General features: G+C 37.1%; 1 protein-coding gene across 1 annotated transcript; it reads right to left on the bottom strand.

Annotated features, from left to right (window-relative positions):
- Positions 1-240: 240 nt before the first annotated feature.
- On the bottom strand, positions 241-25,200 carry Elovl4 (ELOVL fatty acid elongase 4). Its single transcript, XM_047559562.1, has 6 exons — positions 24,766-25,200; positions 10,090-10,277; positions 8,849-8,929; positions 6,005-6,176; positions 5,522-5,649; positions 241-2,311 (listed from the first exon to the last, which is right to left on the bottom strand). Exons 1-6 carry the CDS (start codon positions 24,863-24,865, stop codon positions 2,036-2,038), a joined length of 945 nt encoding a protein of 314 aa, XP_047415518.1. The 5' UTR covers positions 24,866-25,200; the 3' UTR covers positions 241-2,035.
- Positions 25,201-25,494: the final 294 nt, after the last annotated feature.

Genomic DNA, 25,494 nt, shown 5'->3' with positions numbered 1-25,494 from the left:
GAAGAAAATAACTCTTTATGTCTGAAGTCAAAAACCACTGATATTAAGCAAAAACATGCTGCCATAAAAATAAACTTTTTACTAGAAACTATAGACAATCAAGTCCTAGTTTCATTTATTTTCTACATAAAAAATTAGCAGCATAAAAGAAATAAGAATATTAACCAATATTAATCAACATTAATCATATAAACAAACATCTAACAATGTAATTATAATAAACTAACAAAAAAATCATTTTTCCCATAGCAGTAGTATATTTATTGTGCTGAAATCAGGAGGCAGGGAATGAATAGCTCTGGGTAACCAGTACAGAATGTTCACAAGATTTACACATCGCTAGTCATTACACACTGAGGAGCAAAAACAAAGGTGTTGAATCCTCACAGACCAAACTATATGTGCTGCATATTTTCTGTAATTCTCATAACTGCATGCCTTTGGGGGAAAGTATATAATTTTAATGCACAATAAATATTTTATAGTTTACAAAATATTCTGAAATAGTTTGTACAAACAGCATACATCCTACACATGCAGTTTTGACAGGTTGAAATACTTAGAAATATTCATGCTATGTCTGTCACATTTTCTCTTTCCAAAATGATCCCTCTGTGATATCCTCTAACCATTTAACCTTATGCAATGAAACATGGTACAAGTTTGCTTTCCCACTTTATTTCTACTTTTTCATTTCTACTACATGAAATACTTCATTTGTAAATAGCAAATTTAACTTGACATCTCTGACAACTCTTACTGTTATTCATTTTGTGTTTTAACAATTAACACCTTATAACATCATGCCCTGAATTTAACCATCTTTAGCACCAAGGAGTCAAGGATATTGCACCAAAATGGGTTTACACTTCATATTTTCATTAATAAATAAGATTTTGCAACTTAGTCACAAGGGAAATATCACTCCAAAATTAAACACATTGAAAGAGAAGGATAGTTTCACAGAAATGTTTGGTGTATGCTATTTGTAAAAAACAAAACAAAACAAAACAAAACCAAATAATACTAGTGAATTCAAAAGTTAAATTAAAATTTACATTAGAGGACTCCTTGATTTTTTTAATTAAAATTTATTTGTGTTCTTTCCAACAGAAGAGGTAGGTATATTTCCACATATGAAAAATCAGTAACAGCCACAAATCAAAACAAGGAAAGTCTGATAAAAATCAACATACTCTTAGCTAACAGCACACAAATTTAACTATCTTGTGATGGTATGAAGGATATGAGCTGCTTCATGTTTCAATCAGACAATAATATTAATTTTCATAATACATTTCTGCTCGTAATAGGAGTATTCAAAGGCTGCCTTTTCATCAGAAAAATTGTTTCCCACAGTGATTTGTGCTGAAAGTCATGGAGACCTTTGGGTCCCCAGACAGGATTTTACTGTAATTCTTTCTTATTTTCACCAACACCATCATCATCAAGCCTCTAATTCTACAGAGATCAGCAGATTTTAAAAATTTAATTACAACCAAAAGGGTATATTCTGACTAGAGGTGGAGAGATTTGACCGTTCTGGTCAACCAATGAATTCAAATGCACAAATTTAAATGTATCCACATTTTCAGCTTTGGACAAGAAAATGTAAGGTAACTGATTTTAATCAGTAGGTAACTGGTAATTCAGACAATTAAAAATTTCATAAAAACTCTGTGATTGTCTAAAATTCAGACTGAAGAATGAGTGAATGTTGGATACAAGAAAATTTCCCCCATTAGACAAGTGGATATGAACAGAGGGAGGGTGTCCAAAGTCACATTAGGACTGCTTTGGTCTGGACAACATCAAGGCTAATTAAAAAAAAAAAAAAAAGTTTTAAAATAAAAACTTCATAAATAAAACATCTGGGTATTGTATTTAACACTTTACTCAGTCTAAAGATTATGAGTACATAGAGTACATTTGCCTTTCTCCCCACCCCCAACTCTCCTTTGCTTCTGTTTTCCCTGAAATTTTATATGACATTAGAGTTTCCTCACTGTCAACCACAGTTAAGGCCCAGTTCAATTTACTCTCCTTTTGCTTTTCCATTTTTCTGATTTTTTCCATTTTCTATCACTAGCTGTTTTTCTGACTTATTCACACCATTTGCTGAAATACCATTCATGGTTGTTTTTCCAGCTTTTTGTTTCTTAGGTTCATTATATGTCCGAACGTAGAAGTTGAGAAAGAGAAATATGAAGCTGATTGCATAGGCAATTAGAGCCCAGTGCATCCATTTGGGGAAGGGGCAGTCAGTATAAAGAGACAGAGCTGTGTGCCCAATGGTCACATGGAACTGAACCTGAAAAGCAAAAACAGTGGGTGATACATTTAATCTGAAGAGTAAACAACTTTTAACAACAACATCAGAATTTTCTACATAGGTATTACAGGCCCAAATATTGCCACCCTGTTCAAAATATTTAATAGTTCTCTGGTTCTGAAATGCAAATCAGAACTACTCTAAGATTTCATCTCACTTCAGTCAGAATGGCAACTATCAAAAATACTAGCAACAATAAGCGTTGGCAAGGATGTGGGGAAAAGGAACACTCATGCTGGTGGGACTGCAAATTGCTGCAACCAGTCTGGAAAGCAGTATGGAGATTTCTTAAAACACTTGGAATGAACCACTGTTTGACCCAGCTATCCCACTCCTCAGTCTATACCCAAAGGAGTTAAAATCAGCATACTACAGTGATGCAGGCATATCAATGTTTACAGAAGCTCAATTCACACTAGCTAAACTGTGCAACCAACCTAGATGCCCTTCGGTAGAAGAATGGACAAAGAATCAGGTATATAAACACAATGGAATATCACTCAGCCTTAAATAAGAATGAAATTATGGCATTTACAGGTAAATGGATGGAGCTGGAGAATATCATGCTAAATGAAATAAGCCAAACCCCAAAAAGCCAAAGGCCAAATGTTTTCTCTGTTATGTGGATGCTGATCCATAATGGAGTCGGGGGGGGGGGGGGGGGGGGCAAGGGACGAATTGGAGAAACATTAGATTGGGCAGAGGGGATTGAGGGGAGGGGAGGGGATTCAGTAGAGGGGGGAGGGGAGAGGGATGGGAAAGATGGTGGAAAAAGATGGACATTATACCCTATGTACATCTAAGATTACACGAATGGTATGACTCTGCATAGCATATAACCAGAGAAATGAAAAGTTGAGCTCCATTTGTGTACAATGAGTCGAAATGCATTCTGCTGTCATGTATAACTAACTGGAACAAATAAAGAAAGAAAAGAAAAAAAAATAGTTCTCTAGTTCCATCTCATTCAGATTATAGCTCAAGAACCATCTCCTCAGCCAGGGGTCTTTAAATCCTGCTACCTACAGGGTGTGTGTGAGTTTAGAGAAGAATGGTAACCCCCTGAAGCTGTCCTCTGTATCGGCTGACTTCTTTACTGTCTCCCTTTCCATCAGGATATAATTCCAGAAGGAGGGGCTCTGTTTTGCTCATCGATGGTTCCTAAGTCCTTGGCACAGTCTACAGGGTTTGGATTTTTTTATTATTTGTTGAGTAAAGACGGAATCACTGGCCTAAAAGAGTAAAGCTATAATATTGGAGACTCTTTTAATTTTGTTCTCTGCCCACATTTCAGACTGACTTTTGTCTGCCAAAGCATCAGCAAACAGGAACACATACTTGAAAAGCGAACTTATCAAAACAGCTCATTATTTGTTTCTTACAGAGAGGAAAGAAAAATTTCTATCTGTATGAACACTACTCTTTAAAATTGAATATTCTGATAAAATTTAGTAGTTATCTGAAGTACGAAAAGAATTTAACTTCACTTTAATAGTTCTTCAAAAGAGAAAAGCCAAAACTTAGATCCTTAAAACAATAAAAATAACTTCAAATTCTGATGTATCAATAAGTGAACAGTTTGTGACATAAGAGTTAGAAAAATTCTATGCTATTCATTAATATTAACTTTTTATAAGATTAACTTAATAAACTGTTATAAGAGCTTCTGGCTTGGAAATACAAATTCAACATTCTCTTTGGAATGGGCAAGTATGTTTAAAGTATTACCAATATTGTTATGTTAAATATCATTAAAATAATTTATTCCACGAGTCAGAAATTTATATTAAACAACTTTTTATAATTTCCCATGGCAAAAATCCAAATTTTAAGAACTTCTGGTTTCACAATGGTTCTTAGAACCTGCATTACAGAAAAAGGGTGTGTAAAAGGGTGTGAATTGAGTCTGGCATCTCTCAGGGAGAGCAGGGCCAGGCTCCAGACAAAGAGATAAAATTATTCCCATGATTTTGGTCATCTCTTCATTCTTTCAGGAAAAAGAGAAATGAACTATACAAACTGTATAAACAGCTTACACAAAAACTGTAGGAAGCTTCCTGTAGCATTTTTGTTTTACATGAATTCTTTACACCCAGCATTCCCCAAAGGTTGTGCTTCTTGTTTGGTTAGGCAGCTGTTTAGCAACTTAAAGCAGAGATGGTAATGTTTCCAAATGTGATTCCACTGATAAAACTGTGTACACGCTATGATTAAAGCAAATTATAATAAATTCTGAAGCTTGGAGATTAACTACCAGTTTGGTTTGGGTTCTCAGTTTGATTACAGGCCAGTACACCTAGCTCTGGATGATGCTCTAAGCGTGCACTCAGATGCTATAAGAAGTTCTACTGTGATAAGTGCTGAAAACTGGTCTGAAGACTAGCATTTGAAAATACTTGACTCTGTTCTCCAAAGATAGGGTTTTAGAGAATTAAGAGGTGTTCCCTGGCCCTTATTCCATTCCTTGGCCCTGTCTTCTCTTCAAATTTTACATTCAAAGTATATGGGATCTGTAAACAAGAACTGAAGAGTGCTATAAAAATAAGAAAATTTAAGCAGAACAAGATGAAGAGAGATCATAAAATTTTAAGTTAAAAAAAAATCACTCAAGAGCTAGGTGTGGTGGTGCACACCTGTAATCCTAGCAGCTTGGGAGGCTGAGGCATGAGGTTCACGAGTTTAAAGCCAGCTTCAGCAACTTACTGAGGCCCTAAGAAACTTAGTGATACCCTGTCTCTATATAAAATATAAAAAGGTCTGGGGATGTGGCTCAGTGGTTCAGTGACTGGGTTCAATACTCCATATCCCAAAAAAAAAAAAAAAAAAAAAAAAAAAAAAAAAAAAAAATTACTCAAGGAAAAAAGTATTACTTTTCTAGTCATGCATGAATTTATGTACACTGTGGTGTGCTAAGATCTTTAACCATCCATTCCACAGGTATTTTTAAAGAATGTTTCTCCTGGTAAGTGCTGAATCTACCCTTTAAGGACACTACAGAAGCTCAAGTGGCCATGGCCAATACACCTATGAATAGGCAGATTAGAACCAAGCAGTCTCAATGCTACAGCTAGAGGATAAAGTTAATTTTACAATGGAAAATTGCCCAAGATGATTTAGCACTTTACAATGAATAATATTCAAACACAGTAAGCATTTCACCAGAAAAAACTGTAAAAGTATTTAACCCACCAGCTGCAACATGGTTAGGTATCGTTTCCACCAAAGATACTTCTGAATCCATGGGCCAAAGGCGGTTAACCCATAGTATGAGTACATAATCACGTGGATGAAGGAATTCATCTGGGCTCCGAAAAATGCTATAGGAAAACAAAAGGTAATTGCAAGAGACAGAAGATGTTACTAGACAATAAGCCATTGAAACAAAAAAATAAATGAATCCACATTATTTTTTTAACATTTAATTTTGGGGATGCCCGGGGATTAAAAAAAAAGTAATACTAATGAAAAGGCCTTATCTCAAATTAAGGTAGACATTTTTAAAGTTTTGAATTGAGTTTTTAATCATATAAATGAAAATGTATGTTGCTCAAATACAAAGTACTTTCAAAGAGGTGTTTTCACTGGGGTAAAATTCCCAGGTTCTTGGTACTTTCCACCCAACACATTCATAAATCACTTAGCACATTCAGATTTACTCCTGAAAATGCTCACCTTGTCCCCCTGCAACCCATTTAATTCCAATCCACCACAACGTGAACATTGTACAGTGATGATACACATGAAGGAAAGAAACCTGGTTGTTTTTCTTCCTCAGGATAAAAAACACTGTGTCCAAATACTCAACTCCTTTAGATACAAAGTACCACCACAAAGCAGCAGCTATCTGTAGAAAGAAAGAAAGAAAGAAAGAAAGGAAAAAAGAAAGAAAGAAAGGCAGGCAAGTCGTAAATACCAAATGATACTATTGTGTGGGTTTCTGCCAGTGCAATTAAACTCAAAATACATTACAAGGCATGAAATAACTTATATAAGTAGATGTCACACAGGGTTAAACTGCTGAATACAGATCTATAAACATATCATACTGCTATGCTTTTCAACTTGGTAGAAAAACTGAGATGTTTACTTGGTAAAGACCCTTCAGGTGTTTTATGCATAGCCTCTGGAACACTCCAGATAAGGCTGCGCAGTAAGTTTATGCACCAACTGGTCTGTGTCTGGCTCTCTCATTGTAATATGCACAACAAAGAAAGTGTTCAATCATGGCAGCTTGTTATAAGGTAGTAAAATCTTTAAAATGATAAATCGAAATGAAAAAGCAAAAACAAATATTTCCTAGGTCATAAATATAATCCTGCTTGCATGAATAAGTCTTGTTTTCCTGGGCCCTAATTAAGACACCAGATGGTGTGGAAAGATTACATTACAGGCTGAGATTAAGGATCCAGTAAGAGGTGGTGACCTCTGTATATACGTTTTAAAATATTTTAGAAAAATTCTATAAAAATAACCACAATGATCATTTTAGTAGAACAGAACTGAAATCGATAAACTTTTGTGTTAAAGGTCTTGACAGATTTGTTCATAAATAGGTTTAGAAGTTTTAGGATTAAAAGATGCCTTCCTCATTTTATACCTGCATCTAGTGGATGTTATGGTGTTTTTTGTTTGTTTTGTTTTTTTGCTTTTGTATGTGAATGTGTGTGTGTGTATATATATATTTTTTTCCTGGTACTAGGGATCAAACCTAGGGCCCTGCACACATAAGCACACTGCTGTACCACTGAGTTATAACTGTAGCCCCAAAATAACAACTTTAAAATGTGGGGAAAGAGGAAAGAGGCCCATTAAAAATATCCTGCAATTATAGGTTGAGAATTTATTGAATTGGCTTGAACAATACTGTTGAAAATGATAAAACTGATTAAAATAGGCTTGAGATACTCTACTCACAGCAATGCTACATTTACTATTCTTGATCATGGTAGTACTTCAAAGTAACGATTTTTCCTCAACTTGGGTCTCTAAATTTGCCACAAAATAATAAATAATTCTTTTCCTTAGTTTATAAACTGTATTAGGTTTTTCTGAATAGACTACATCAAAGTGAAAAGTGATGCTTCTTGGCTACATAAATATGTATATAAAAATGAGTAAGATATTCATTCTACTGCACCCAGCACCAGAGGAGCCGAGTAGGGGCAAGATTCCCAAGGCAACCTGTTGCATATCTCAGGTTCTTTCTCCCATATTACAATTCTGACAACACCCCCTTCTCCTTTTTTTTTTTTTTTTTTTTTTTTTTTTTTTTAAGAACTAAAGTTAAAGTATGTCAGGGGGACAGGTTCACAATTAAGAGTGGTAATTTTGAAACTCTATCCTAAAAGTATTCATAGGTTGTGCCACTTAAAGAGTTTTTCCAAGTTTACTTCCATGAAAAAGCCAGACACTTCTCCCTTTCCCCTCTTCCCCCCAAAAAAGGCAACAGTCCACTGAGGACAACTCCTGGCAATGAGGTTATGAGAAAGAAATTTTTTCCTAGCCAGAGAATTTTCAGGTCTTCTTTTCCTCCTAACCACTTGTTTACGTGCTGACTGTCAGCTTCCCTACCTCACTAGGCTGCCAGCTCCACTAAAAGAGAGAACTAACCAGTCTCCAAATGTAACCCCAGTGCCCCTACAGTATATGCATATGGGGGATGTTTAGCAAATATTTTCTAAATGAGTAAAACCACATGACAACCAAGGGGTGATTTTTCATTAATCCACAAGCCTTTTACTAGGGAAATGAATACATGGACATAAAATGGCAAGCACATTAAAGCTATTTGGTCTTGGGTCTTGATGAATATTGTCCAAACTCCCTGACAGAAAGCTGCTTTTCTCAAGGGAAGCTACTATGCTTTACACCATTACTATATATATTACAAATAAAACATAACACAGATGTTATGTACATTTTACGTTAAATGTAATTTTTAATATAAGCCACAGTGTACAAAGGAGTTCATTAAATACTTAACAATTTGTTGTTTCTTCCACTTAAGTTAAATGATTATTGAATTGATATAGGTTATAGAAAAATAAAATATAACATATTACTAGTAGTTTATTTTTCTACAGATGTAATAAAAACTGAGTTCATATCTGCATAAATTGTGCTATACTTACTTTCCTAAATATTATATGGTTCATAAAACATCTAATTTCCTCAGACTTTTTAACAAATGAATTAGACTCTTTAATGATTTTCTACCCTTGACCCAAAACTACAAAAATCTAAAATAATATTTTTATATGAAACATGGCACTTTTTTTTTCTTTTTTTAATACTCCAGTCTAGTAATCCAATACTTATTCACTCTCACACCATCAAATTAAGAAAACTACTAGAGGCATGAAAACCAATTATCAATTATGTGCTTTTAAGTAAAAGCACAGCATTTCAGATCAACCCAGTCTAACTTCACAACCAAGTCAAAGAACACTTTTCACTGATGGGGGCCTACGAAATTAAGCCACTTATATTGATTTTAAGTATTTTTAATGTACTTACCCTGACTTCATTTACATTATTAGAATAATCCACAGTCTGGCAAATATAGCTATATCCTGCATTATATGATCCCATGAATAACTGGAAAAAAAGGAACAATATTTGGAATAAAGTTGTAGTAGATTCAGCATCAAAAACAATAAATTTGATATGCAACTTTTCAAATTAATTTGAAAGCAACATTTTCTTTAAAAATTTCAAATGTAATTAAACACCGCTGTCTGAGTTAAAAAAAAAAAAATATGTAACCTTTGGACTGAGACATCAACTCTATGCATTTGTAATGTTAAGAAGTTTTAAAGTCCACACTTGGATCCAAGGGTGGTCCTGTTTTAATGGGTTTCTATTCTGGATCTGCTAGTTTGCAGCTAACAAATTAGGTAAAAATATCCAAATGAAGTAAATGAAAGCTTTTATGAAACTGAAACTCTGTAGGCTAAAGTGATAATGAAGAATGATTTTTTTTTTTTAATAGAAGAAGTACTGTTTATTGTTGTAGAATCCCTAGTCAGTTCTCTGGGATAACAGAGTTTTCATGAGTCTCTTAGGAAACAAATTCCTTATCCTCTTGCAACTTAAAAAAATAGCTGTGTCACTCAGCTTTCAGGGTTTCCTTTCAAAAGGTCATGGAGAATTTGCTGATGCACAGAAATGTACACAATGATTAGCAGGAACAGTTGTATTCCAAGTAGCTCATTTCAGTTCCAACCTCAAATACATTACATAATAGGACTGAACTTCAAGTTGGTACTTATGTTTATTTTGATCAGTTACAAAACCTGAAACTAATGAATAATAATTTAAGTAAAGTACTACTATTTACTGAGTACCAACATGTATCAAACACTATGAAAAGGTTATCTCACTTAACTCTGATATTAACCCCCAAAGGTAGGTATTTCATCAATGTTAGAAATGGAGGAGCCAAGAAGACGGGGGTAAACAACTTCCAATGTCAGAACAGTTAACAACAGCAAGCTTAGAATCCACTCTCTGAGTCAAAGTTCCATTTTAAACAACTGTCCCATACTTCATGTTTCATATTTTCATTGTCCAACATTTTTTTAAATGTAAAAAATTGACTTGTAGAGTAGCTACCTTGAGGTACAGGATTTCAATGATGGCTTTATGCATTCTCATTTCTTTTTTTTTTTCCTTTTTTTTTTTTTTTTTTTTTTGCATTCTCATTTCTTAATTCCCTGGAACCCTGGAGAATTATAGAGTTATCTTAACCAACCTACCTCTCTGAAGATAAAAAGGTTAAGCAAAACCATCCCAAAATTATAGACAATGAGCACTAAGCGCATCTGAAATGGCTCCCGGTCCTTCATCCACTTTGGACCCAACCACACGAACAGGAGATAAAGAGTGCTTATACTTAGTGTAGGCCATGGGGACTGCATCAGAGGCCAGTCTTCCACGCGTTTATCTACAGAGAAAACAAATAACAAATCCACTAAACCATACATGCTTTACAAAATAAGACTTTTCAGGAATTAAAATGTTTCAACTTAATTTCCTCATTCGACCAAAAACATGTCACTGTCTTTTGAGTCCCAGTGAAAATACATGGTATAAAAACTCAATAAACAAGACTAATGTCTATAGTAGCTTTTGAAAATCATTGGATTACTTTATATTATACATTAAGTTTTACAGAGAACTTGAAAAACAAAGACAAGAAATAAAGTGCACAAAAATTTACAGGAGATGAACCTCAGCTGAAAAGATAATGAAAGACCAAGATCACGGGAGAGTCTGCTACTCATGGAGTCCGGGCTGTGTCACTCACATCCAACCTACTCCAGAGAGCAAAATGAACTGAAGTCTCTGAAAGATAGGAGAGAGCACACCTCCCACAGGGAGGAACTGACTTAACAAGTGGTGTGACTGGCTTCTGTCAAAGGCCACTATGACCTTTCAGTGGTCATTCACCTTTTAAATAATATTTTATCCTTTTACACTAATTAACCTTCTATGGCCATACGTTCCCATGCCTAAGCCCCCCATAAACACAGACTGTCTATCTGAATAGGTCTTTGTTGAATTCTACAAACTCCTAAGGCATAAAAGCTCTGTTCTTGGTCCCTAGAGCAGGAACTGCTATGGTGTCCTTTCTGCAAACACTAAGGAGAACAACACTTTCAATCAGACTAATGCAAACAGCAAAAGTACTACTAATGCTTAATATGTGGAACAAAGAAAGGAAGATAATTCATCTGTAAGGTGATCTTCATTTCTGACATCATGGATTATTTCTCACCCTTACTACATACTACATAAGTGACAAAGTTCTCAGCAGCAAATAGAAAAAAAAAAATTAGAGAAATAGGTTTAAATCTTTGCCAGAAATTAAGGGTAAATAAAAATGTCCTACCTTTTTGAAACAATGTGGTATACTGTATCATCCTCTCATTCAGCAGAGAAATTTACAGAAGACTTCCAAAGAGAAGGACAGAGCATGAGTGAGAAGCTAAAGATCTTACAATACAAAATGCTAAGGGAGGCCAACAGAAGAGCAGAAAGTTGGGGGGAAATAGACAGAAAAAGCCTAGAAGGCACTACCAGTGGGCAGACTGGCTAAGTTCTAACACTGGGTCTGCAACTGAGTGGAGGACCTCAGGGACACGATCACTCTTCATTTCCTTCATGGACAAACACTGAAGGAGAGAAGGGGAGTTAGATTAGTGCTTCTCTAACCTAAATGAGACAAAGAATCATCTAGCAAGAATAGTTAAAATGCAGGTTCTGATACAGTTGCTCTGGGAGGTAGCACATTTCTAGGATGAATACATTTGCTGGGAAGTTCCAACTGAGTCTATGCCACTATCCATGGACCATGCTTTAAGCAGTAACAAACTAGATGATCCCTTTGGTTATATTTAACTTTTAAAAATAATAAGTAAGAGGAAAAATGGCTTTAAAAGGTAAGGAAAATTGGATAAAGGAAATTTTCCCTAGTCAGGGAACCCGTTCTGCACTGACAGAGAACCTGCACACACTTCTGTTCCATTACAGCACTCACCACATTGCCCTGAGACCCTCCTCCAAGCTGTAACCCCCTGAAGGCAGGGGCTGGGTCCTTCATTCTGTACTGAAAGGTCTATCAAGGAGCCTAAACATCTACTGGATAAAAAACTAAACAATGCACAATTTTTTTCCCCACATTGGTCCCTTATCTTTTATCCCTCCATTGAATTCTTATGGCTTCTTCAGTGTCCAGAAAGCCTTTCCTGCAACTCCTCTTGGATCCTCCTCTGCGACAGCACAACTTTAACCTCAATCAACAACACTGCATCCCAGTATTTGGTGAGTGTGTGTGTGCCCTGTACAGCTCAATGTCCTTTAGTCCTTTAAGTCATTGCTTACTATAGGGAGAAAAAGCAATGCCTTAACTGCTTTGCCCATCAAGGCAAGTCATTTATTCATTTAGCAATCACTTAACAAATCCATTTTCAGCCTATAAAATGCCACATGTGACACCATACCCTTCTCAAAGTAGCCCTTCCAGTTCACAAGGGTCAGAGTGCTCTCAAAAATTCCACCTCCTACAATTACTATGGACGTGGGAGAACTGTCAGCACCCAAACCACAGCTGTAACAATGCCCTTCCAAATATTTGCATGAAATTTCCCCATGTCTTTACATGTTATTATACAAGTCATACGTGTTTTTCTGTACTTATTTGCAATATTTCCTTTAGTGCTTCTGATGAGATTCAAAGATCCTACATGACTGCTATGTATTTTTCATTAAAAAGGAAAGCACCATACAGTGATAGGAAAACACACCATTACTAACAGGTCCCCCTAAGCCTTGAAACAAATAAACAAGAAATTACAATCTATTTGCAGAAGGCAGGACTGGAACCAATGAGAAGTCATCGGGAAATAAATTTCACCTAAATTTCCAATCACTGGGTCTTTCGTATGCATAAGGAACTGTCTCCTTTGGTAATAGGTACCCCATTCTAATTATAAATTAAATTTAAGTAAACCTAAAACCAAATATTATAGCAAATCAAGTTCTAGAGTAAAGGACTTTATAATAATAATGAGAATTACTAAGGAATATTGTTTTTAACTAACTCCTCCAGATTCTTAAGTATTAACTCTTTCTCAGGAAATAGTTTCCACTGAGAATAATTTGTTTCATAATGCTTATGGCAAGTTGAACTGATTCGTTTACGAACATTAATTTGGTCAGCAGTCATTATTTTATCTATATTAAAAGGGCACATAATAGTTACACAACTGTATTTGTCAGAACTTACAAACTGTCTACTAAAGGAGTCAATTTTTTCTATGAATATGACATGTTTATGTAAAATGTGGACAAAATGGTCCATCTGAAACGGGACTTTCTTTGAATACCCTTCACCGAGACGTTTCTATTTCTAATATGATTTGTATTTTAAGATCACAGAGCAGTGAGATCAGACTGTTCCATCCTTCAGACCTAAGTGGTTTGGGGCAAGTTACTTTGTTCTTGGCCTTCCAAAGTTCATCATCCATCAGAGGAAGAGACAGACATGAAAATTCGACAGCAATGCAGCAGGATAGGTATCCGATGAACGTTTTAAGTACATAGTAGATGTTCCGAGAGCAGACATTTGAACTTTTTCTCAAGAGAAATTTGCTAACAGATAGGCAGAAAGGTGTTTTTTCAGTGGGCAAATAAGAGAAAATTACACAAGTTCCATCAGTGGAATGACAAGAGATACTCAAATGAGAATAGCTGAATACCAGAGAGAACTGAATGTATGAAAATAGCCCAGAAACAAGGAATACACATTTATTTTGGAAACTAAGCAAGTCCAAACAGAGGATAGCTACAAAGGAGGTAGCTGTGGAGATCCTTTCAGAGGTCTTACAACATAGTGAGAAGGCTAGAACTCATCACATAGATTGTGGGGGAGATAATGTGATTGGTTTTGGCTTTTAAAAGGCTACTTAGAGGCAGTGAGAGACTGGAGGGGAAGGGGATATGTCAAGAGGCAGGGAGGCCAATCAGATGTGTGGTTCCCAAATGCCTGTCTTTGCTAGACTGCACACATAAAAGATGCCGGCTTGTTAAAATTCAGGTTCCCAAGTCCCACCCCAGATTAATTGAATCAATATCTGCAGGTGGGGCCCAACACCATGATCTACTATGGTGATTGTGATAGGCAGACAGACACAGAGACCACTACTATGCAAGTGATGACACAGGCTGCACTGGTGATGGCAGGTATGAAAATTACAAGGGTCAAATCTAGAGACTTGGTGAGTATTATAGGTGTGACAGGTGAAAGTAAAAATTTAGGATTACTCCAAATTTCTGGCCTAGCATAGATAGGGAAGTCATGATCCAAGACAGTACAAGAGAAGAGAAGCAGAGCTGGGAGGAAATGACCAGGTGAGTGTTACACATGACCTGTTTAAGGGACTCTTGGGACACCTAGGTGGAGGTGGTGTTGTCAGGCTCTGGAGTTGCAAAGGAACTGCCAGGGCAGCAGACTCACCAAGGAGTTACTGGCCAATGAAACTGTATGGAGAGTTTGAGGTCACAAGGGAAAGAATAAAATTAAATATGATTGAACCTGGGGACCCTTGGTGGGGAAAGTGCATGAAAATGGCAGCAAATCAGTCAGAGAGGCAAGAAGAGGGGAAAGGATGTTTCAGAGACCAGAAGAGCAAGAAGGTTCCAAAAGGACAAGGCAGGCAATGGGATACGCAGCTAGACAGCTAGGGAATCAACTTTTCTCTCTCTTTCTCTCTCCCCCTCCCCTCTCTCTTAAATGAGGACATAAGTACTTCACAGGTTGATATGTGAGGATTAAATGAATTAATGTACACTGAGTTCCCAGCACACACGGACACCAGTCATTCACTCCCTCCTGCTGCACCTCTTTCCTCCCGACGCCACCTCCTCACAGTGTGCTTATGTGAATCCCTCCCCTTCAAGGGCACACCCCCCTGTTTCTCCTGCACCACTTCTTCCTGATCTACAGACTACTTTAGGTTTTGAAATATGGACACTCAAATCAGACTAGCAGCATTAGAATCTTCACCTATCAGCTGAGTAAACTCCAGGAGTGAGTCAGTGCAAAGAGTTAAACCAAATTAAACAAGGAAATCAACATTTAAACTTTGAGGAGTTTATACTGAGAAGACAGAACACTTTATAATTTATACCCTGAAATGACAAAAATTTTATGACTTGGTCTTTATTTGGGAAATCAAACACAAAAATTCCCACAAATTGAATTTTTAATTATGTAGAGAGGCTATTTTTAATACTTCTTTTTAAAAGATAATATAAAATGTTATATTTTAATAAAGAATAAAATACTTGTAATCCAATGGTTTTTAAGTAATCCTAGTAACCTCTACTTACATACAGACAACTGTAATTCATACAATAAATTATCATTGTATATTAAGGCAACTTCCTAATGATCCACACTTATTGATCAATGCAACATGGTTCTAGACATTATACAAAGTCCCTATTAAGTACAATTAAATGTTTAATAAAAAATACATCACATCATTTGTTTTTTAAATTAACAACTTAAGTCACATTAAAATTTTTTTTTCCAAAACAGTACATAAAAGTAGATGACAAAAGAAACTAAGAATACTCCATTCCCCGGCTACTGAAAGTGCAGTCCTTGTGCAGTAATTAAATTATCACTTGGAAGCCTCAAAGAAATACAGAATTCCAGGCCTCACCTCAGAACTACTCAGCCAGAATCCTTATTTTAATCAGACTGCAGATAAGTTGCATATCAAAATCTAAGAACTGCTCTAGTATATTTAGAAATGTAAGCCTACATTATATATCATGTAATCAGATTCTACCTTAATAAATCAGTCACCTTTTTGTTTCTAACAGTATTTATATCTGTTTAATCTACAATTAAACAGAAAAACAAAAGAAAAACACAAGTCTAATGATGACTGAATACTAGCTAGCTTCAGGAGTATATTCAGGACATCAAGAAGTATGTACTATATAGTACTCTCTAAAACTCTCCATCCTTCTTTAATAAGTTAAAGCCAATAGTTGAAAATCAATTCCTTTTTAAGTGGCATTATTAAAAGTCCATTTGCTTTTACTGACTACACAAAAATAAAGGTTACCCATTAGTAGTAAAATGTCACATTATATATGAAAACTACCTCATAGGAAAGCTGTGAGTCTTTTTCTTAAGGAAGCAGTCAATCCCTTCCTCTATTTATTACAAACTTTAGGATGGTCAAGGTCACAGCCTTTATTCCTTGCTGTATTTTATAACAATGCCTGGTATGTAAGAGTACTCCTTCTTTTAAAAAAGAATTTTAATGAAAAATACAGACATCTGTTGTCAAAGAGTCTGAGGAAGATCTTATTTCCACGACAGGGAGTAAACTAAATACCACCTAAGACCTCTTCTAAGTTTTAGTCCAAAATGTGATGCTAGACACATTCCTCAAGCCAAGGAAGAGCCTGTGCATCAGTGAGGTGAAAAAGGAATAACTAATGGAGAGGCATTTTCAAATACCTGGGCAAAATGGGACCAGCAACTAGCTGAGACATACTCGAGACACAAAGCACTGATTCTGAATCTGGTATAACAGTCCTACTTAGCAGGGTAAACTTCTGTTCTAACCTCCACATCCTCTGGAAAGAGGATGGAGAAGCACATGTGTGAGTGTTAAGGAAAGGGTAGCTTTTGTGGAACACAGAGGTGGAAAATGCAGAATCTGGGCTAAAAACTGGTAGAGGTCAGAGTGGGATGGGCAGAAGGGAGGGAAGGGAAACCTTGACCAGCAAGGGAGAGTCAAGTAGATGTCTGAGGTAGGAGGGAACTGAGAAGAGTTCACTATCATAACTGGCTCAACAGAACAAGAGAGCAAAGGTGTTAGCTGTGTGATAGTCACCCAAGAGTAAAAGAATTTGTAAAAGTAAAAGAAGAGTTAAAAGCAGAGGAAATAAGAATTCTGGTTGCAAGTTTGCTTGAACAGAGATCATAAAAAAGGTACAAAGGGAGAAAATATATGAAATTTCCAATAGAAAGTAGAAAACTAAGATGGAATTGGAAACTGTGAAGGAGAAAAGACAGTAACATAGATAAGAGTAAATCTGTGCATAATTCAGGCTGAAGGTTGCTTACTATGAGTTTTAACTTGGGAGAGTTAAGTATTAGATGGATAAGATCCATTTTTCAGTTTATTCACCTGGAAAACGGGGCTAACAATGGTACCAAACCCAGAGGAATTAGAGCATTAAACATGATAATAAATATAAAGCACTGCAAATAGTGTCTGGTACCTAATAAGCACCCAAATACTAAATATTCATGCTGAGTAAATAGGCGGGCTATGCTGCATTATAAACAGTTATAATCATTTTAGGAAGGAGAAAGATCTTGGTTCTATCCCAGTTCTGTGACTTTCTAGCTGTGTAGTTTTAAGTCTATTTCTTCATCTACAGATGATTTAATAATACCTAACTTAAAGGGATACTAGGAAGACTAAGCATAAGATGTACAAAATGTATTACTACAGCATAACGTAGTCTATAATAGGCCTATCCAAAAGGCTTCACAGATGGCTGCGTGAGTTTCACCATGTGCAGAAAACATCTAGATGCAGAAAAATGGGGCAGTGGCATTTGTTAAAGCCAACTCCCAGTGAAAGGGAAACATGACAACAGGGGAAATACATATCTAAAAAGAAATGTGAAGAATGTCTCTCATTCTGGAAGCCAAGATGAGAATGGTAGGTAAGCAGTTTCCTTTCTCTGTTCTCACATTTTGTGGGGCTTCTCCTGGTAATAATCAGAAGTTCCAAATTCAAACAAGAACTCAGTGCTGTCACTGATCTCAAAGCTTTAAGAAAATGGAAGTGGTGTTTCCCTTTGGTAAAAAAAAAAGACTTGCCATACCATTTGGGGTTGGGTGGACAGGGAGAGAGAATGGGAACTTTAGCTAAATCTTCCCTTGGCTTTAGCAGTTCCATACACTGAATATTCACTGGGTAAAATACTGTCAGTCCTGAATTTATTGTTGTTTCACTAATTAATAAAATTTTCTAGATCTCATGTCATGCTATTGAGCAAACACCTTCAAAACTCACTTTGAATATACTTTTTACTTTCAGTACTGGGTATTGAACTCAGGGTTCTCTACCACTGTGCTACACCCCTAGCCCTTTTTATTTTTATGTTTTTATTTTGAGACAGGGTCTTGCTCAGTTGCTGAGGCTGGCCTTGAACTTGCAATTCTCCTGCATCAGCCTCCCAAGTAGCTGGGATTATAAGCATGCACCACTTTAACTGGCTTGGATACAATTTTTTAATGATCCTACCACTTTATCATATGGAAGTCAATTTCCTCTTCTCAGGTTAAATGTCACTTCTTATATTTTATAATGTATATTTATATACATAGTATAAATTTACATAAACATCAGGTTTTAGATTAATTTCACACTCAAGCCCTTCAGCACCTCTAAGCATTCTAGATGTCCTTCTTTAGATCATTCCTGTTGGTATAATTTTGTTCATATTTAGTATTTTAAATAGGACTATGTAGATTAGGTAGCAACATAAGAAAAAGTAAAATAAGGGAGATGCACAGGTCAGAAGCATAATTACTTCTTTCCTGTTTGGCTAGTGTAATGGGATGATAAGAGCCCTGGGCTAGAAACAAAACCACCAGTTTGTACCCATTTTTCTGCTACAGCAACCATCTTCAAATTATTTATTGTCTATCAAACTCCAGAACTTCTAAACATTGGAAACTAACAATGTTTCAGGCCTGTCTCCCAGGGTTGTTGTAAAACTGTAAAGCAAAATACAAAGCCAAAGCTGTCTTCCTTGTTGTTTGCTATTTTCAAGCCATATGGCTTTTTTTTTAAGTTGACACCTTAGATTCTCTTTATAAAGTCATTTCAAGATGAAAAAGAAAAAAAAGATTCAATTATCTTAACAACAAATATGAAGAAAGATAATTTATAGAAGCACTATTATATTAATTGTACAATATGTGGAATTCTTTTTTTAAATTGTGGTAAATAGCAAAATTTGCCATCTTAATAATTTCTTAAAAGTATCCATTCTAGTAGTATTAAGTATACTTACAATGTTGTGAAAACTCCAGAGTTTTTTTATCTTACAAAATTAAAACTTCATGTCCACTAAACAATTCCCCAGTTCAGTTCTCTATTTAGCCCCTGCAATCAATATTTTATTTTATTTCTATGAATTTAACTACTTTAGAAAGTCCATATAAGTAGAATCGCACATTATTTATCTTCTTGTGACCAAGTGATTTCACTTAACATATCTACAAAGTTTATGTATGTTGTGGCATATGTCAAAATTCCTTCCTTTTTAGGTTGAATAATAATATTTTATACATATATACCACATTGTTTATCTCTTCATACATCAATGGATATTTCAGTTTTTTCTACCTCTTGACTACTGTGGAATGTGGCTATAAACGTAAGTATGAAAAAATATGAAATTTTTCAACATAATCTCTGCTCAAGTTTTAATTTGATAAATAAAAATGAAGAGAAAAACTTATTCCTTCAAATGCACTATTTCAAAATCACAAATGCTTTTTGTAATTACACCCAACAGTGAGTCACTGATTCCTGCAGTAGATTAATACATTTGTCTTGCAATCCCAGACTTACATTCTAATTAAAATGTAATCATAAATAAAGTGCCATACTAAGATATTTAAGAATGACAATATTCCTTAAAAAATGACAAAGGGTTGAAGAAATTAATTAAGGAATGTACTTATATAAAAATCATGTATTCTGTTTTTCCCTTACTATAAGACATACATATTTTTAGCAAATTTTACAAAAAATTTAAGCCACACTTCCAAACTTAAGTTAGAAATGATCAAATATAAAGTGCCTATAGTGGAAAACTTTTTGTAATGATGTATAATAAAACTTTATATTTTTTATAGAAAAAATAGTACTGAGTTTACATTGATAACCTTTGTTTCAGGAAGTATGAAAATTCAATAAAGTGGCTTTAAACACTGTACAGTTTAAATCTCTTATGGTACAGGAGAAGACACAAAGAAACCTTAGTAACTTGCCCATGACCACATAATAAGCCATTCTCAGAAGCTGTACATCAAATAGTTAATGTTGCATGTTAACTGAGACAACTTTATACTTCCTATTATTGCTCCTGTTTTTGACAGAACAGTTAACTCTTGGTTATTCAAGGAATACAGAGATAACAGGTACAGTGATGTAGCAACACACAGTGCTGTTTCAAAGTAGGTGCTTAAGTATATAGGTACCCTATGTTACTCTACTTCTCTACCAATTTCTTGTGCAACAGATAAGAGGAAGCAAAAAGAACTAAATACAAATCTGCTATCCTTACTATTTTGGCAGTCTGATAACAGACTTTTGTTGAAAATTATTTCAATTACTATACAGAATGAAGTTTCTGGATTTACCATCAAAGTGTGTTTACCTGAAAATGCTTCACCTATTTAAAGAAGAAATAAATGACATCTACACCCAGAACTTTAGAGCCAGGTAGGACCTTAGAGATTCTCTAATTCAACTCTATTAATTTATAGATGAAAAAGTTGAAGATTGGAGAAGCAAAGGGACTTGTCCAAACTTTCAGAGCTAATTAGCAGCAGTCCCATCACTAAAGCTTGGGCCATCTAAACTTCAGTCCAAAATTCTTTTCATTGACCATACCATGCTGCCCTCTTCATTTCCACACAAATCACAATGCTTCTGCATAGAAAATGAAGAGAAAGGAATAATCATAACTGATTGTATATGCTTAGTGTTACTAAATGGTTTAATGGTTTGATTCATTCATTAGATTTAGTCAATGTCAATTGAATTTAGGACTGAATGATGATAAAGAGCATTAAAAGAACTTGTTCTGTAATTTAGTATGGTCTAAAATTTGTGTTTAGCAACCAAAATATATCACTATGCAAAATAATGCTAGATTAAGGGGTCATCTCTTGGTACATGTTGGGGAGAAAAATACATAGAAGTGAAGAAGTAACTAATAATGAAGGTACAGTTCAGGACTAGGGCCACAGGGGACTGGCACTAGAAAATGAACAAGTAACTGCTGAAAACAATGTGTTCAACAAATAACCCAATCAATAAGTGAGCAAATAAACTAAACACACCTCAAAACAAGAAATACAGATGGCCAACAAATACATGGAAAAATACTCAACATCCTTAGCAATCAGGGAAAATCAATTCAAAATTACACTGAGATTTCATCTGCAGTCAAAATGGCAACCATCAAGAATGCAAATAATAAATGCTAGCAAGGATGTGGTTTCCAAGTTTTGTCATCACCTTATGAGAGTCCTCCATCCTTCTGTACCACTCATCCCTTCTTCATTCTAATCCAGCCACAATGAAATCAAGAACCAGCCACTCAGGGCTGGGGATGTAGCTCAGTGGTAAGGTGCTTACACTGCATGCCTGAGGCCCTGGGTTCAATCCCCAGTACCAAAAAACAAACAAACAAACAAACAAACAAAAAACCAGCCACACTGGCCTTTCATGGTCCAAGTTCAACCACCAAGTAGATACAAATTTTCTTCACCAAAATGCAGAGTGTTGTATCTGAACAGAGGAGTAGTGACAACCACTTCCAACCAACACACACATCCACCTGAACCCCATGAACAAATGATTCCTGTTTATAACCATGTGGTCAGAAAAAATATGGTGGCTCAGGAGACACGTGGTTTTACTGAGAGCATCCTACTAACTTTTGAAGATGTTCATATGCTAAATGTTGGATACACAGAAAGCTATTAATAAGCATTTATTAAAAGAATTTAACAACAACTTACCTAAGGAACATTAAAGAATAATGTGAATAATTTGAGTACCTGTATAATGGGGAATATTTAAATTCATCACTTATTAAAATTTATATATAACTTTCCCCTTGACCCTAGAATATCAGTCCCGATCATTTTTTTTTTGCTTTTTTTTAAAAATTATTTGCTCTGTTTAGTTATACATGACAGAGAATGCATTTTGATCCACTGTGCACAAATGGAGTACAACTTTTCATTTCTCTGGTTGTACACTGTGTAGAGTCACACCATTCGTGTAATTATACATGTACATAGGGTAATGATGTTTGTCTCATTCCACCATCTTTCTCCCCCCCCCGCCCTCTCTCCCAGTCCTAATCATTTCAGTGCACTCATAAAAGTAAAGAAAACAAACAAACAAAATGTCATCAGAGTACCTTCTCCAATACCATCAACTGGTATGAAGTCCCACATCAGTCTACATTTTCTTCTAATGTAAACCAACACTAACTTCCTTTTTCCTCGTATCTAAATATATAATATAGGAAGTGGAAAATTATTTTTAGTGTTTTCTAAAACAGGTCTTTCAAAGTTTCAACTCCAATGTATTAAATGTTAAAATAAAGAAATATTATGTATGTGTATTATGTTTAAAATGTTAAAATAAAGAAATATTACTAAAAGTAATATTTTCAGAGTTAACACATTAACAACCATATGTATTTGCTAAATATATGCCTTTGAGAAGCTCAGTTTCTATATGTTGCTTTGGATATACTTTATTAAATAACAGTATTTGATATAAAAGCTCAGAATGAGATTTTTCCATACTGTTTACCCTAAGGGCAAAGATCTCTTGGACCATCAAATACACTCTACAATCTGTAACTATTCCTATAATGACAATGCAAAGTGGATACAGTTTATTTGAGCTTTGGAGGAAACCTCAATGGAGATATTTAATGAGCTAATAAAAGGAAAAGAAGCACATAACCACCATCTAGGAAGGAGGCGCTTGAGGGCAGGGGCTGCTCATTTCTTGCTCCTCCTGACTAACATGCATCCTTTCATCACACTCATCACTATTTCTCAAGACCATCATTCTCTACCGCCCATTTTTATTTCCTTCTTTCCAAACATCTGACTCACCAACTTTTCTCCAACCTCCTCTAATAAGCCTACTTTTCTATTCTGAAGCCCCCTTATCCAGATTTTCATGAAATTGTGCCAAGAAGAGATCCCCTTGAAAGCATAACACTGATGGGGTCCCCAAAACAAAGACACATGAAGAGCACAAGAAAGAAGGGGAGTGGAAGGACAGGGGCCCCAAGGGCTTCACATATGTCCTGCCTACACCTGAAACAATGGTCCTCAATACACAGCAGTGAGGTAGAACAGACTGTAGCCACTAAGCCTCTCTGCTGGTTAAGAAATACCTATGCCTACACAAGGTAGCTCATTACAGAAGGCCAGGAAGCAGTCTCAGGTTTCGTAAGTAGATAGTCAAGAGCACTGACAAATATATTTTCTTTGACCTCCTGCTGTGTTTCAGTGGCTACTCACTTCTCATTTTTGGTGCACCATATTATATTATATTATTTTATATGCTCTTCAAAGCCCAGTGGCAAGTTTTCACCAGGTGAGTGCACTAAACTTCCTGTTTCACTCATGGTCTTTTTTTTTCCCCATGAGCACCAGGAAGGTATTAACCATCACAGAAAGCTGTATTCTATCTTTGTTCTCAATTTTTGTTCCTGAGACTCAGGAGATGAGAAAGTTCCAGGATAGGAAGCAAATGAGAACTCCTAGGTGTGGTCTGGCTTTAAGGACACTGGAGGAACTCAAAGATGTCTAACTCCAAATATGCAAAGCACAATTATCTGCCAGAGAGCTTGTCTGATGTTCAGCTCTGCACAGCTGTGTAATATGGAAGCTCTGATGCAATGTTAAAAGAAGCTAAATCACACAGATGAAGGGAAGGGTCTGCCTCTCCAATTTTTGCACGTAAAACATAAGGTCAATATGATAATACACTGAAGAAAGACTTCAAGAAGAAATGCTCCATTAAAAACTGCCTTTTAGCCATTTGCAGTTGTAATAGCACCAAATGGCTCACTTTTCCAGTGTTAAATTTGAGATCTGAAAAGTAACACTTTTCTAAATAAGCCAATGCTTTAATACCAAAAGCAGCGAAGCAAATGAAGAAATGGGAAAATGTATAACATCACAATTGCTTCTGCTAGGAAAGCAGAAATTAACCAAATGACACTCCTGTCAAAAAAGCTGAACAGCTGAAGGAAGCTTGCTGATCTAAGAAAACCGTGGGTATGTAGGTTTCTGGGACAACCTCTAGGTGTTGCTGTGGAGACCCCTTTCCTAAAGACTTACCTCTTTCCCTGTGTTTCGGCCTCCCCCTCCCCCTGACTACACTGCAGTGCGCAAAGCCATTCTAGACAATCACTGCTGAAAAAACCTCAGAAACTAACACTCTTCAAGCAAATAATGGTATTTAGTTTTCGGTCCAAATTATACTATAAATGGACGAGCTAGATAGAAGAAAATATTTGCAGGGGGTTGGCAAAGCAACCAGAAGGCTGAAGTAAGAGAAGAGCTAGAGTTGAAGCCCTCCTCCCTCTCCAGCCCTCTCTCCATACGAATATTATTAAACGTTAAAACAATCCTGGGTATAGGGCAGAAGAACTAAGAGATGAGCTCGGGAAATTTGGGAGTGCAGGGTGGGGCTGTTCCTGAGATGAGCTCTTGGACGCACAGGCTCCATCTAATGTCAGCTCCCGCATCCGAGGAGCTGATGAGAGATGGTGGAAGCTCAGAGGAAAATCATACGAGTGTCGGGGAGGGTGAGGGGGGTGGGGGAGGCCTTAACGTTCGGATCAGATTAACCAATGCACAACTGTAGTGCCCGCGCCCAAGCACCTGCGCTGATCCGGGCACCCTAACAGCCATAGGGCGCTGGGGGCTGCAGGAACAGGGCCCGGGCTCTGAGATCCCGGCTGGCGACTCATAGCAGGAGGAGCCGAGCGAGGCAGCGGTCCGTAAGACCAGGCGAGGAAGGGGAAGCCAGTGCTTTTACCTGCGATGGACCAGGTCCAGCGGTAGAACTCCACTGTGTCGTTGAGCGCCGTGGACACCACGTTCAGGACACTGCCTGGCTCCGAGTCCAGGAGCCCCATCGCGGCGATATGAGGGAGCTGGAGGCGGCAGGAGAAAAGCGGGGACCCAGTGGGAGGATTGACCTCCGAAGCTAAGATCGAAGGGGCGAGCGGCGCCGGAGACCCTTCTAACGGCGGCGGCCCAGCTGGTCTCTCCTCCTCCTCCGGGCGCCGCGGCGGTGGGGACACGGCGGCAGCGGAGTCAACGAGCTGGGTAGAGGAAAAGGTGTCGTCAAGGTTCCCAAGAGGAGGAGGAGGAGGAGATCCCGCCGCAAGCGCCGCCGGGTGCTGCACCACTCTGCTGCCTCGCGTCGCAGCAGCTCCAATCTCCTCCGCCGGCGTCACGTGTCCGCGCGCGGGGGCGGGGGGCTGGAGCGCCCCTCCTCCCGCCCGCGCTCCAGGAGTCAATTGCGCAGGGATGCTGCGGTCGGCGGGTGGCGAGTGTCAGGCTCGCGCAGGCGCGCGCGGTGCTGCTGCCTCGTCCCCCTCCCTTCTTCCTTTCCCATCAGAGTGAGACACCTGGGCCCCTCCTTTCTACCGCCCCTCACGAGTGTCCCCATCCTCCTCCCCCGCCTACCTCGGGGGTATCAGGCTACTGCGGAGGAGTACGCCGCCTTTCCACCGGTGACCTCGCATCCGCCCCGGATGCG

This window comes from Sciurus carolinensis, chromosome 7 (assembly GCF_902686445.1).
Source record: "Sciurus carolinensis chromosome 7, mSciCar1.2, whole genome shotgun sequence".
NCBI lineage: Eukaryota > Metazoa > Chordata > Mammalia > Rodentia > Sciuridae > Sciurus > Sciurus carolinensis.
The sequence above is the reverse complement of the archived record's forward strand: the minus strand, read 5'-3'. Positions and strand labels throughout refer to the sequence as shown.

Excerpts from the sequence above, each read along its gene's own strand:
- Elovl4 (XM_047559562.1), bottom strand. The coding sequence starts at position 24,865 with ATGGGGCTCCTGGACTCGGAGCCAGGCAGTGTCCTGAACGTGGTGTCC. Across the intron at positions 5,650-6,004 it reads ATGGGTTGCAGGGGGACAAG|CATTTTTCGGAGCCCAGATG; the intron begins GTGAGCATTTTC and ends GTTTTCCTATAG. Across the intron at positions 2,312-5,521 it reads ACCTAACCATGTTGCAGCTG|GTTCAGTTCCATGTGACCAT; the intron begins GTGGGTTAAATA and ends TTTGCTTTTCAG.